This window comes from Rhinatrema bivittatum, chromosome 15 (genome assembly GCF_901001135.1).
Source record: "Rhinatrema bivittatum chromosome 15, aRhiBiv1.1, whole genome shotgun sequence".
In the NCBI taxonomy this organism is placed as follows: Eukaryota; Metazoa; Chordata; class Amphibia; order Gymnophiona; family Rhinatrematidae; genus Rhinatrema; species Rhinatrema bivittatum.
This window is the reverse complement of record NC_042629.1, coordinates 61962565-61977473: the sequence shown is the minus strand read 5'-3', so window position 1 is coordinate 61977473 and position 14909 is coordinate 61962565. Positions and strand designations below refer to the sequence as shown.

The 14909-nt window shown below is 47.9% G+C and overlaps 1 protein-coding gene across 2 annotated transcripts in view; it reads right to left on the bottom strand.

Annotated features, from left to right (window-relative positions):
* The window catches only part of PHC2 (polyhomeotic homolog 2), a 147921-nt gene that overhangs the window by 73537 nt on the left and 59475 nt on the right, over positions 1 to 14909 (bottom strand). For both annotated transcript variants that reach the window (XM_029578654.1, XM_029578655.1), the window contains 2 exons: positions 9630 to 9707; positions 5774 to 5944 (listed from right to left, as the gene is read on the bottom strand). In XM_029578654.1, the coding sequence (XP_029434514.1) occupies positions 5774 to 5944; positions 9630 to 9707 (249 nt within the window). The remainder of the gene's footprint in view (positions 1 to 5773; positions 5945 to 9629; positions 9708 to 14909) is intronic.

Genomic DNA, 14909 nt, shown 5'->3' with positions numbered 1-14909 from the left:
AAAAAACAAATTGAAGAGACGGGTATCGCGCTTTGCGTGGGAAGTGCCGCGCAGGCGCGGTAGTTCAAAGACATTAACTTAGAGAGGAGAATGTCTGCGAGAGCGCCGTCGCTGACGTCACCCTAATTCAGCCTACTTATCGACGGAAAATCATTAAAATAGCAGCGTATTAAAATTACAATAAAATTAACTGTCTATAGGCTTGCTTAAATAAATAAGCTTTCACACCCTTCCGAAATCACAAGTAATCTGTTTCTGCTCTCAGGGCACAAGGCAAGAACTTCTACAAAGTTGGCCTGACATATGAAAAGGCTCTGGAGCATGTTTCCTGGAGCGTAAGTTCCTGTAATGATGGAACAGCTAGCTGGTCCTGTCCCGCCGATCGCAGAGTACAGGTGGGGAATGCAACAAATCAAAAGATCCCGGAGACATGAGAAGTTTTCTGCATATAAAGGGTCTTGCGAATGGCCACCAGCATTTTAAACCGAGCTTGCTGCTGGATCAGGAGCCAACATAATTCCCTGAGCAGAGGGGTGAGACTATCAGAGACATGTGTACCCGAGACCCTCACTGCGGCGTTTTCAATCAATTGTAACTCACGTCAGAGGGTTTTTGGTAACCCTGCATAAAAGGGCATTATGGTAGTCTTAACTCTGACAAGATGAGGGTTTGAGCAACCTGTCTAAAACTATCTCCAGAAATATAGAACTTTAATGGCCTGACAGTTTTTATAATTTATAAAACACTGCCCTTACTACAGTTTTTAGTGTTAATCTGGTGTCTAATAAGACACCCAGATTCCAAACTTCTAACAAAGGAAGGTTTATGCATTCCCATGATAATGTCTATACCCAGCCAACGCAGGGGTGGATTCCCTTAAGTCGGCTCTCTTTTCAAAATTTAATACTAACTTAATAGAAACCGTCCGCATGTTAATAGCTCTAAGATATTTTTCTAACTGTCCTACAGGTGGACTGCCATCTGATTTCTAAGGCATAATATATAATTTTGTACGTTTTCTTTTCTTCAGTAGTATTCTTGTGGCCACTGTGGTTTAAATTTTAATTTGCAGTACAGCACTGTGCAAACATAAAATGACACCATCAGAGGCACAGGACACAAATCTAATCCCAGACCCAGCCTGATAGAGCAGACAAACCGAGCGTGCACCGTTTTGTTGGTTATAACAGTTGATTTAACAGAAAAAGCCAAAAAATTAGTAGGCAATCTTACCCCTTCGTAGGCAGTGGGACATTAATAAAACTAAAAATTGTAGGATGGAACATATGACTTGATTAAATTTCAGAATTTAACCAAGTTATTGCAGTCATGGTTAGCATAAGTGCAATAACATTTCACATCTACTTTATATCCTGTGCTGTAAGCTCTTCAGGTCAGAGGAGTCCCTTACTTATCATATATGTTAGGCCTCCTGCTAATTTATTTAATGCATCTGTTAACTGAGTTCTGTTAAGCGTGCTCATCTGGTACTGTACTGTGCACGCCCTCAGGGATACAGAGGAAGGAAAGGTAATGAATATGACAAAGTGGCTTCAATCAGTTTGACTGAAGGGGAGCTCAGTGCTTCCCTCTAACCTGCATGGAGTGGCTCGGCTTATACTATAAAGGGACACCTCGCACAGTGCCCATTAACCTTCTGAAAATGGACTTAGACGCGGATGATGTCAAGCGGTGACAGGCCCAGACGTGCATTCTTGGAGCTTCGTGGCGCAGTCCAGCTTCCTCAACTTCCTCCATTTCAGATTGCGATTAAGATGTTGGGGCTACTGTGAAGACAGCTCAACCGGTGCACGCTGCGATGGCAGGTGAAGGGAATGGAGTGGACATGACATGGCCCCTTTTTAAAAGCAGCTGTCAAATAAGGAAAAGTTCAGGGTTGGTTTGCAGTTTAGCCCATGTGTTTGCTCTCGCTCCTTTGAGCATCCACATCAAACCAGAACTAGTTCCAACTGGGGCTATTGTGCTATAAGCCATCATTTCCAACTTCCTCTCCCCCCTCCCTCTTAACGCACACTCACTCTCCAGTTAGCCCAGCAATTGCAGCAACAGTCTGTGGCTAGGGAGACTACGGATGGTGACTCTCCCCAAAACTTGATATGCATGCATTCTCCATTTAGCCCACTAGGTGTCGCCATTGCGTCATGACTTGAATTGTGATAACTAAATCTTCCCTTCTCCTTGCTCCTTCCTAATTCATGAACAGAGGGGTTGGGGCCCAAGCTCCACCCAGCTTACCCCCAACTCACCAGTGACACCCGCCCTGTACTCTGAGCTTGCTTCTCACCCCCCCAACACTTAATCGCACTCTGAAAGGGAGGAGTCTATGCTCTGAACATTTATATTTCAATATAAAACACGAGTAGAGGGGAGAGACTGCAACACAGAACACAACAGAGCCAGCGGGATCCAATGGGCACAACTAGAGCCAGACATGATATGCAGACCAAAGGCATGCGACAAAGATGCAGTATTCCCTCCACGAGCATTTAGCGAGAACGTTACTCACTGTGTACTGCGTAATGCCGCTAAAAGTACACCCCGCAGTGGCTAATATTCACCCAGCTCCTAATTATTTCTTTCTATCCTTTCTGCAGTGTCCCAACTTTCCCCGGAGAAGTCCTGTTTTGGAAGGGAATGACCCTGCATCCAGGCGATCCTCATCAACGCGGCATTCCCTTCCAAACATGGCTGCAGCAAAGGGGGAGCTGTGACATTAGCTTAAGGGATAAAAGCATGAGAAGCGCATTTATGGCAGGATGGTTATTTTATTTATTCATTTATTACAAGTTTCTTATAATCTGCATCGTCCTGAAAGAAACGTATCCAGAGCGGATTACGCATACTACAACATAACATATGAATCCCTGAAGTCATTACCCAATACACAGCGAGTGGCGTTTGCCCCCAAAACAGCTTTATATTGGCGAAAGTCACTGTGTAAAAAGGAGATCTTTGCGGGGTGGCTTTGTGTATAGCTTCTCTATTAGATTAGGCAGTCCGGAATTTTTAGTAATTTATATTGTATTTTATGATATTTTGCTTGTGTTTTATTGTTGTACCATGAGTGGAAATGAATGTAAAAGATTCGATTTTATGGCTTTCATCTGATAGCAGGTCAAATTAAGCGAGACACTGTTTTAGCAAGCTCATTTACTGCTCAGCGGAAACACCTTGCAAAGCTCAAGTCATGGCTCGCCTACTCATCGCACCTTCAGATAAATCACCCTGTGGCTTTCGGGAGCACATTTTCCCCAGGAGGTAATCGAAGGGGCCCCCCCGGACGACATGAAGTGTTTAAGACAAAGAGGTCATTTTTGCAGAGTTGATGCTTGGCATCGTAAAAGCAAAACAGGAACGCTCCGTCTTCAAAATGCAGCCCATCAACAAGGATCACTTTAATGGGCCCTGCTTTTTAAATGGCTATGAATTGTCTGGCTCCCACCTAAGCACGGTGATATTTGATTTTTAATATTTGTGACGTCAGACTAGATTTTATCTGGTCTTGTCACATGGATGTGACATTACGAAGCACTGCCAGCCAACCATATTCCAACATTTTAATCGATCAGCATCCAAAGCCCTATTATAATCTCAAGCAGCTAGGAGACAGAGCCTCAAAATGTGATTTCAAAGAACAAAATTCCTCTCAAACTTCCAGGAGTGAGTGTAATTTTTAAAACGTGGGATTCTGGTGGCTAAAGTGGCGAGCGCTGTGCACCTGCCATGCAGGTGGTCTCCTGATCGACCCTCGAGTTGGGTCTTCCGCTCTCTGGGTCGCTTGGGGGCTGGGGATGCTGTGGAGGCAACAGTCATAGCCCCTGGGGGAGGAGGTGAGTCAAGGTCATTGCTTAAGTAAGACAACCAGTGGCCGGATTAGGGTTCTGGAGGGAGCTCTGGGTGCATGGCCACCAATCCATGACTGTTGCTGCGATGCCTGGACTAGGTATGTTTGTGAAACAAGGGGGAAAAAAAATCCCCAGACAGATGCAAACAAAGGCTCATTGTGCTTGGCTCAGACTGAGCTGGAAATGCAAAAGGTGCCAGGAGAAAAAGGCCTGGTCAAAAATAAATTTTAAAAAACTTGGCACTCCATGGAAATTTACATTCTATATAGTAACATAGTATATAATGGCATAGAATGACCACAATGTTTAGAAAATAATCACAAAACACTACAAGGATTTGGGTTTGAGGGTATTCATGGCAAGAACCACAGCAACTCACACTGCATAAGGAAGAACTTCATTTCAAAAGCTTGCCCTAATAACAGGAAATAATGTCACTATAAAATGGAATGAGGCATCTTTCCTATCAGCAACAAAATTAGTTGAGTATCCACAAGAGCTGAGCCTGTTGGAGGAGAGGAGGCTTAGACGGAAGCATCTGCTGGTATAATGGACATTCAATCTAACGCGCTCTCATCCCGGTCGTGTCATAATATTCATCTGGCACCCCTACAACAGGGCTCTGCCACTCTGGTCCTCATAATAAGATCTGGATATCCACCATGAACCATCATTGGATAGGTTCCATATACTCGCTCTAAGAGCCAGGTTCATTTGCAACCCTGCTTGTATCCCCCAGGGGGACAAAGTTGCAGAGCCCAGTTCAGAGGTTTCTCCAGCAGACGTGGCAAAGCCAGTCGCATGCAAGTCCCGCGTGGCCAGTTCTACTGGTACTCATGAGATGCGAGTCTGGCCTGGCATGGAATGAAGTTCCAAGGACTCCATAGAGAGATTCCTCATCGCCGTCCTACAAGGAGGATCCAGCACGATGGGGTGGGGGGAGCTCGAGAGGGCGGGTTTAATGTCTTGCCGCACAACCCCATGGTGTTACAACCACCGGTGCAATCGGAGCCAATCAGAACGCAGCCTCCGGCCCCGGCGCAACAGGTTTTTTTAGCGCAAGCCACTTTCAGGGTTGTCTGGATCGCTAATCATTTGGTAAAAGCAAAGACTTATTTCCATGGAACGGCAGGGCTATGGTGAAAATAAGGTCCCCTTGCCCTGTGAATCAACATCTCACATCTGCATTCATTATACGCTGTATTTACAAATTAGCTCCTATGCCTTCTGGCAATCTAAGAGCTTGTTTTGTATCCTAATATACAGTTAATGCACCGTCACAGAGCTATTCCTCGCCTAGCACATCCATGTTATAGGCGGGTGATAGATATATAAATAAATAGATAAATATTAATAAGAAATAAACGCTGGTGAATGACGTGTACTGGTGAGAAAAGTCAGTGCACAGAAGGAAGAATGCTTTGTATGATTCGGTGTACAGTTTTTAAATACATTATTACTGCCTGGAATGTTCAGAATATGTTTTCTGTATAACGGGAGTCATCAGACATGTAGCCAGCATCGTCAGGCACCGAAACCTTTGCATTCAGTTCTCCCCAGGCAGTAACTAACTGCGGGCTGGCAGTCACAGAAGGACCCCCCACGTGAGCACCTCAGTTTGATACAGTGACTTATCAGCAGAGGGACATTTTCCACAGCGTCTCCCAGGGCCACAGTATTCAGAGTCCAGAGGGAGAGGGAATGAAAAATATATTCACAACTATTTTCATCCATTTTCCATTTCCTACTCCTGTCCTTGGACACTGCGCTTAACAAGTAAGAGGACTGCACATTACCGGATGATGCAATCTAATTCATGCTGCAGCAGGAGCCCATTCTCCCAAAAGACCCTGCCACACCACCCTCACTGTCCCCGGCAAGCAGCAAAGCATGCTGGAAGCGCTTACCATCTGAGCGCGAAGATACATCTGTGCTTGACTGGCCGTCAGCGCCGGCGAGGTGGTGTTCCCCAAGAGCACGGCCTGCTGAGTGATCCCTGAGGTGGTGGCAGTGGCAGAATTCACACTCTGAGCTCGGCTGATCAGCTGGGCAGCAGCAGGGGATGCAGCCAGGTTAATCTGACAGAAGGCACCAGATAAAAAAAAAAAAAAAAAAGGGCAGAAATCATTCTCAGAAGCTAACAAGTCTTTGGATATTCACCTTAACATTGCAATTCTCCTGCTACCCCGTTTCGCTTTTAAATAAAGGCTGAAAAGCATTATAAGAGTCTGAGGGGAAGGAGGTTCAGTGGAGCCTACTGGCCAGATTCAGAGTTCACTAGCGCCAGCTTTCAGAGGGAGCTATGGTTTCTGGCCCAGTATTATCCCTGCGAGGATTAGACTGGATTAGACTGGGGTGGGGAGGAAGGAAAGGTAGGGAAGGCTGGCTGAAAATTGAGCGAAGGCTCGCGGCACTGCAGAGCCAGTAAAGGCCGGCTGCAGATGAGATGGAGGCCCAAAGGAGAATGAAGCTGCTGGCAATGAATGATTGCACAAATGAATAAATAGAAGCAAAGAGGAATATTTGTCAAAGCCTCCAATTTTGTATTTATTCTTTTGGAATGGTTAAGTCTGTCAGTCCTGGGTCCAGCCTGGTGGCAAATGTTGTGCACTTATGGTCCTTACTCATGTTGCGTAGGCACAGATTTTGGGGTGAATTTTAAAAGAAGTAACTTGCGTTAAAAGGCCCATATAGGTGAGCGTCTGGGCCGAGCGCAAGCAATTTCTATTTTTAAAACGGCCCGATTCCACGCGTAGACGCATGTGCGCGAACAACCAAACGCGCGGGGGAAAGGGGTGGAGTTAAGGCGTGTCGGGGCATTTCGGGGGCGGGGCCAGTTACAGGCATAAATGTGTATTTTTAATCCAAAGGCCGCAGTGCGCCGCCGGCTGTTAGACGCGCATATTTACTTCTGATGAGGGGTAATTCTGAAGAAATCTGGGTAAACTGGAAGGGGGGGGGGAAGGCAGGCTGAAGAGCCAGAGAGGTCCGGATGACCTCGAGACGGACCGGGCAAACTGGAAGACTAATTGGTAAAACTGGGAATGCCCTTCACGCAAGCATGTTTTAAAATACGCTCACCTATGCGCGTCAAAGCCAACAGGGTCCTAAGGAAGGTGCGGGAAGTATGCTTGCACGTGTAACTGCTTAAAATTAGGCGCACACCTACGCGGGATGGGTGTATTTAAAACCTTGCGTGTGCAAATGGGCGCGCAATTTAAAATTGATGCATATTTCTGCTCACGCGAATACTTGGACACGCGTTTTAAAGTTACGGTCTCTAGCAGCACAACTTTTATGCACAGAAATCGTGTTTTCTGCACACGATGCGCATAAACCACGGCTTGTGTGCCTTGTGATTTATGCGTGTTATTTTGTTTGTGCACAATTTTAGGTTTGTGTGGGGATGATTTTTTTTTTTTTTTTAACTCCTAATGCATTAGCACACCATTAGGTCACTCCATCAGCAGTTAACACTTTTTTAGCTCATGAGTAAAGAAAATGTGCACTGAAGCTCAGCAGACATTTTTTACTCGCATCTTATTACATCGGGGCCTCATTCAGCTTGGTAATTTTGTTTTGACAGGGCCTGGGCCGAGCGAGGTCAGCAGCTGAATGTCATCTGCATACGAGTAGCAGGTGATCTGATGAGAATATCTGAAGAGGCCATACGTTCGTGATTTTCTGCCAGGTCACCAATGCAGAACCTTTTGGCCTGATTTTAAAAGGGCCACGTGTGTAAATAACGGGGGTTGCGTGCGCCGCACGCATTTTCAGAAGGGCCCTATTACCCACCTTTAGTCGCTATCCCTGGGAGCCGGCTGGTGCGTGGAAGATACTTCTCCCCCGGAGCAGAAGAAAGTATGGAAAAAAAAGGGGTAAGGGTAGGGATAGTTTAGGGATCAGGGAAGAGAGGGGAAGAGGGAGGAAGGATAGGGTTAGGGTTAGGGAAGTTCCCTCCCAGTCCACTCCTTAATTGAAGCGGACTGGGAGGGAACTGGGAAAAGCCCACCTGCGTCGCCGCGCGTATTTTTTTAAGATCCCCTCCCACTGCCCGCGTGACAGACATCTGCCCGCACGTGCGCGGATATCGTATTTTATATGTCGCGCGCGTGTTATGAAATAGCTGCGTCCATGTGCACACGCCGGGAACCGCAAGTTGGTTGGGTTTTTTTTTTTAAATCGACCCCTTTTTGAACGCGCTTCCGTTTCCCCCATTGAGAAACAAATGGAAGGTGGTTACTGATTTTACCTAGGAATGTAAGGTTGAATATGGGCGGTAGTTACTCAGTTCATACGGGCCCAGGTTGGGTTTCTTTAAAGTTGGTCTTATTATACATTATTTTAGGCAGTCTTGTGGTGACCTCCTGCTAAAGATGCATGGATTATGGGTTGAAGATGACAGAGTGCCCCTGTTTTGGTTTGCTTGATTACCCAAGATGGGCGAGGGTCCTCATGGCAATGCGTAGCTCTGAGGTCAGTGAGAAGGGCAGAGGTGAGAATGTGGGAGGGAGCAAGCCAAGCTTCCTTGCATTATCTGCATCCAGCTCTGACCTGGTGCATGCATTTTCATCAATAAGGAATGTAGCTGGTTTGTTACAGTGGATTTCTGATGCCAGAGAGAGCGGCAGGGAGGGGGGGGGGGGGGGTGGATCTTGGGAGCTTATGGACTGCCCAGAAGAGTTCCCTGGATGAGGCTTTTCCTTGGTTAATTATCCTAGTGCAGGTGCCTTCTTTGCGCCAGTAATGGCTCCACAATAGGTCGCTTGGCGTCATCTGCATCGACTCCTGGAGTGATTTCTGCCAGTCCAGCTCTTGCCTTCTTCCAGCTTGTTTTGGTTCCTGTGTGAGTGGGTTTGGGCTTTTCGATATGGCAGAGCTTTACTGGGGGCAATCATACCTATAGTTTTAGATCTGTGTTCTAAAAGGTCAACTAAGCAGATAGCCAGGGGGTGTGTGTGTGTATATGTGTGTGTATATGTGTGTGTGCTGTTACTGTGCTCCAGGGAGAGGTGCAATATGTGGCTCCTGGCAGAGGACTGTCGGCGCAATGGCTGGGGTAAGTGAATTTGTGGGGTGGGGAAGGAGGAGGGGGAGATAGACATGAAGACTTCCTGGCACCGTGGCCCAAAGACAGGGCCATCACGACTCAACTGGGAGTTCAAAAGGAGCAGAAGGAAACTGCCATACCCCAAGAAAGTGTTTTTTTGGGGTGAATTTCGCCAAGAGGCTGCATAAGATCACTGCACAGCGCCGCAGGGAACCACGCCAGCAGATAACAAAAACAGCCGTGCTGGGTGTCACCCACAGCCCATCAAGCCCAGCATCCTGTCTCTGAAAGTGGCCAATCCGGATCACTGGGAAGTACCGGGCAGATCCATCCCCTCCCGGAAATGAGGTGGTGAACCCCAAGTCTACCTGGCTAATAACTCTTAATGGACCTTTCTGCCGGAAACTCATGCAATCCTTTTTCTATAAACCTGGCTATACTATTAGCCTTGACCACATCCTCCAGCAAGAAATCCCATAGCTTAATTATGTGGTGATTAAAAAAACTACTTCTTTAAATATTTCCAATCTGCTATCATCATGGAGTATCCTTTCTGAAAGGGTAAATAGCCGTTCCCTAATAACTGGCTCCACGCCAACCTCTGTAGTATTATAGTTGGAAGGTGCACTCTTGGTGAGGTCCCCAAGCTTGACTGATATTTGGCCGGCTTGTCTGAGATTAAGGAACGGGTAGCAGTTCCCACCATCACTCACTGTGGGCTGCTGGGACGCAGACTGCTGGGGCACATTACTGCTGGGAGACGCTCCTTGCCTGTTGGCTGCCAGACTTGCCTGTGAAAAAAGAAAAAAAAAAAAAGTGTACAACTTCTATTTCAAATGCAAAATAGGGCCAGCAACTGCACAAAATAACACGGACGGTGATATAAACAAGATTACTTTTGGCCTAGCTCAGATATCCACCTCACCGTTAGCTTTGGGTCCAGTGGGCTAAATGCTGAGGCACCGTGGGCCTTCATTCACGGTCATCAGGGGGGTTTCTCCCTCCTCCCCCTCTACCACACAGTCCTCAGTAAGAGAGGCCGTGGACCACAGCGCCCTTCTTAGCCGGGTGTGAAGGCATCCTGAATCTTATCTGTAGGTGTCGCTGTTGGACAATGGCTGGGATATTCCCATGCTGCTTCACCCAGGGCTGAGGCAGGGACTGTACATGCCGCCTCTGCCGCACTCCCAGCCCCTGATGACCAGAGGAACAGAAGTCAGACCTGGTCTCCTACATGCCAGAAGAATGTAATTACACTTGCTGGCTACTCAAAACAAAAACTGTGCTCTCAGCCTGGCTTTGAGGGGACGTTTGACCCAAATGAAGCAGAGATCTAACACTTTACTGCAGTTATATCCCGGCTGAAAAATTTGGAACAATAAAAATACACCGGGCATATTAACTTGTGCTGTATTTTGAATTGACCCGGTCCCAACCCCCTCCCTTCCCTCCCAACTCCCCCGCCCCCCTTTGAGAGATGATCCTGCGGCTGCAATCCAAAACATGAAATATATATGGACGTTTAGCCCCACAATTGACAGGAGAACAGTTATCTGGCACGGTAGTCGCTGTAGATCCACGCTAATAAATAGTACATCTACGAGAAATGAACGGGAAGGCGTGAAAGTGGTCTCCTTACACTCTGTCTTCAGAAGCAGGGACGGCTGCCAAGTTAAAATGCAGGCCCGCTCCAAGGCTCCAGCAGCGGTGCTACTCTACGGGAGATTCGGAGCCGGGCAAAGGAATCTCGTTATTTTGGTATTCCTGCATCCTCTCCCACCAAGAAAGATTAGATCGAACCCCGATCCAGACCGTGAGAGCCGTGAATCACCACAAACTGCTGTGCCAGATCATCAGCCCACATTCAACGTGTGAAGGGGAAGGAAAGCCCACGGCTACAGAATCTGCAGCCGCTTGCCGAAGTTAAAACTTAAGTTACAAGGAGGAACCCGGTGAACAGTTTACCTGAAAGCATAAGAAGTTGCCAGACTGGGTCAGACCCAGGGTCCATCAAGCCCAGCATCCTGTTTCCATTTGCCGTTATCAGCAAACTGGTTTCCCGTCAGCTTGTGGATTGGTAAGCGCTGTGGGCCCCACATTGAAAGGGACTTATGCAGCTAAGGAATGGGCGCTGACTACGCGCCTGCGATCAGCAGCTGCCACTTAGCTGAACCTTACGTGGGTAAAAAGTTTACACGCACCAAAAGCAGGCGGATCGGGGCAGAACGAATTAGCTGTAGGGCTTATATGGCTAGCTACCGATATTCAGAGTTAGCCACCTAAGCCTACGTGCAAGTTTAGACACCCCATAGAGCAGGTCTAAACTTAGCCGGGAGGCCGTGCCTATACATTTGCGTATATTCAGCAGCTTTGCCGTGCCGCCGAATATTCATCATAACTTAGCCGGATAAGTTCTAACCGGCTAAGTCACTTACATGGTCAGCTTTGAATATGAGTACCTGGGGGGAGTAGCTGTCCCTGTTTGGGGGGGTTAAGGGCCAGCTAAGGGGATTCTGGGATCCATTCCGACTGCTCTGGGGCAATGGAACAGACGGTGCCGGCCAAGGCAAATCAACTGCGCTGGTGGCACCATCACCCCCACTGCTGCTAAAATATTTACAACAGGAGTTTGGGGGTGGTTAATCAGTAAAGAAACCTTCTCTCTTTCCTCTGTCACTTCCTCCATGCATCTATTACCCGACCTGTGCTGCGGGCTGCAAAACATCAAAAGTCACTGAACTCCGGAAGAAGCTTTCAAGAAGGTCAAAAGGTCCCATGCCCCTGCACTCCCCTCATTAGTCAATAGTCCATTGTTGGCATAGGCACGGTTTTTTTGGTGGTTGGGGGAGGGGGAGGAAGGAAGCAGTGGGGCCGGCACCTGCCCCCCTATCTGCCTGCCAGTCCACAAATAGTAAGGGCTTGAGATACACAATCGCAGTCTCTTGAATTGCTTCTGAAATGAAAAACTGGACTGGAAAAGCCAAAATTCCTAGGATAAGGTGAAGGGATTCCACAAGGAACAAGCCCAGCCAGTCCTGGTTTTAGTGTAGATCCACGTTTCGGAAAAGCAAGGCTGCAAGCTCTTACCCGTGCTGGAGTTAAACCAGTGCTGCATTAGACCTGATGTTATCTGGGCCCCTTACATTCAGCTCAGAAGCAGACGGGGGTGGAGTGCGAATGCAAGACAGCGCATGCAAAACGGGAGAAAAAGAGAACGAGCGTGCGAAGCAGCACGAGAAAAAGTGAGCGCAGCACAAGAGAAAATAAAAAGGAGAGTGTGAGCGCGTGAAAATGAGTGAAAACACATGCACAGGACAGGCTGCGAGAGAGAGGGAGTGGAAGACATGAGATAACGGGCAGGCACACATGAGATGGATGTGGCTCTGAAGTGATATGTAGGGCAAAGCTGTGATAGGCATGCTGGAGAAAATGAGTAGGTTTCCATACCTTTTATTGGACCTACAATTTTTAGCTGGATAAAATCATACTGTAGAAGTATTGTAACTACGTAGCTACACCTTTATCTTTCAGCTTTTCCAATAAAGCCCATTAGTGCAAAACGGAGCAGGCAAGGCTGCGTGCAAATCATTAAAGCTGTGATATACACCATGACTAGGCCTGGACTTCCCAATAGGCACATTAGGGCTGTGCCTAGGGCGGCAAAAGTTTGTGGGTGGCCTGCAGACCGCTAATCTCACTGCCCCTCCTCCCCCACCCTGAACAATCCAATTTTCACCCGGACACGCTAGGCTTTCCCTCCTGTCACCCCCCGCAGTCCTCAGAGTTCGGTTTCCGCTGTTTGAAAAAGGCAGCGAGCGCGGGGACCAAGTCAGGCTGGAACCCACATTCACAGAACCTGCCTCCACTGGGCTTCTACGGTAGGGCAGGGCCTTCAGCACACAGCCTGACCTTTCCCCTGCAGCCCTTGGACTTCCAATTTTCCTGTCCCCCACCCTCAGCCCCCTGTGAACCTCAGATTCCCCTCCCCTCCACAGACCTAGGATTAGATTCCTACCCCAGCCCAGACCTGCAAACATTTCTGTCCTGCTGCTCCCTCCGCAGACCTCAGGGCTCCAGCTGCACTGTTATGAAAAGGCAACAGGCATGGAAATCGAGTCAGGTCAGGCTGTGTACTCACAGGCCGCATCCTTTAAAAGAGCCCAGAGGCGGCAGGGCCTGTGGGCACGATGTCTGGCCAAACCTGGCCCCTATGCTCTTTGCCTCTGATTTACAACCCCCCCCCCCCCTCTCATCTTGTTCCAGCTGTTACTGCTGCCACTATCCCCCAGAACCACAGAACAGCTGACACCTTCTGGCACCTCGCAGCTCTCACCAAATCTGAGTAGCTGCAGTGCCCAAACTCCCATGCTGACCTCAGTCTCACAACAAGAGCATGGGAGCTTGGACACCATGTGATCCAAACTCATCGAAAGCCAGGCGGCGCCAAAAGGCAGCACTGGTACCAGCAACAAGCAAGGAATGAGACCGGGGATGCTGACACACAGATCTCACCAAGGGCCCTGTGTACTGTAGGGGACATCAGAAGGTTTTACCGCTGTATGCAACCAAATGAATCCTGACTCTACAAGAGGGATGCCGACTTCATCAGATGGGCTGCTGACATGTATGTTTCAACAGAAAAACAAGATGAGGAACTTTGGGCCAGAATAACAAGATGTGCCCAGGTTATCTGATCTGCCTTTTTAACTTACGGGCTATAGCTTCTTTCCACAAGCAATGAGCTAAGACTGTCCAGGACAGGGACAGGTCACAGAAGCAATAACAACCCAAATCACAGAAAATCGCTGACACCGCAAGACAGCTCATGGGGTCATGAGGTTGCAGGACCGAGATCAGATCCTGGTCAGGAGTAGCTACACAGCAGGAGCAGTGACCCCCCCCCCCCCACCCAATGGGAAAGGGGGGCCAGCGTCTGAAATGAAGAAATGACACCCATCCTCCCCTCTGCTCGACAATGCATGAGCTTTTACATATTCCAGCTTTGTCTGATAAAAAAGCAGCGAGAGAGCTCAGGGGCCCAGTGAAAGAAAAACCATTAACACCTGAAGACGACGCCCGAGCCAGCACCCCGCCCCTCCCTGCGATGAAGGAGATGAGCTCTGGTGTCCCGTAAGACTGCACATAAAGAAGCTTGCTGTTGCCCGGCTGTCCGTCTCAAACCTGTCTTTTCTTCTCCAGGGCTCAGACCACACCTTAAGCCCAGTAAGCGACTGGGGCCAAGAACGCCTGCACCCTTCAGCAGAGATTCCCCACAGAGACTGCTCCAGGGTGAAACAGAAGGTAACCTCCTAAAGTTATGGGGGTAGTTAATAGTTACGTTTATTAATATACCCTAAGTCAGTCAAGGTCTCGGATAAGTTTATGTTTACTAATCATGCAGAGCTTTACTCAGGGTAAAACTGTGCTGTGTTAAGGACACTGGAGGCATGTGCTTATCTTATTCTAACTGTTAAGCCTAAAATGTCTGAAAATAAAGCAGGCTGATTCTGAGACAAACAGGTTTCTTTTCCTAGACTTTGTGGATTGCATGTAAGGTATTAAGTGATAAGTTTCCGTAGCACAGCCAGGATCCCCCAGAGAGGGAAGGAGGGGTGGAGCAGGCAGTCACCTCCGGACTAGGTATACCCTGATATTGCTTACAGTGCCAACATCTAGCAATATCCATGTAAAAATAAAATCCACGCATGAATGATGGATCCCTGATGATATCCAAAAAAGAGAAGACAGTAAGATGCCATGACATTATTATTATTATTTAAGGCTTTTCTATACCGACATTTGTCGGGGACATCATGCCGGTTTACATCGAACAAGGGGAACACCACAGAGAAATCAGTTACAAAAAACAGGGAGCAGCAAACTGGGAGATGCAAACGTCATGTGCAAACAGAAAGGAATAGAGGGATAAGGAAGTTATTGTAGAACTAATACAAGGAGATAAAGCGGGAGAAACATAACAGTGCATAACTAAT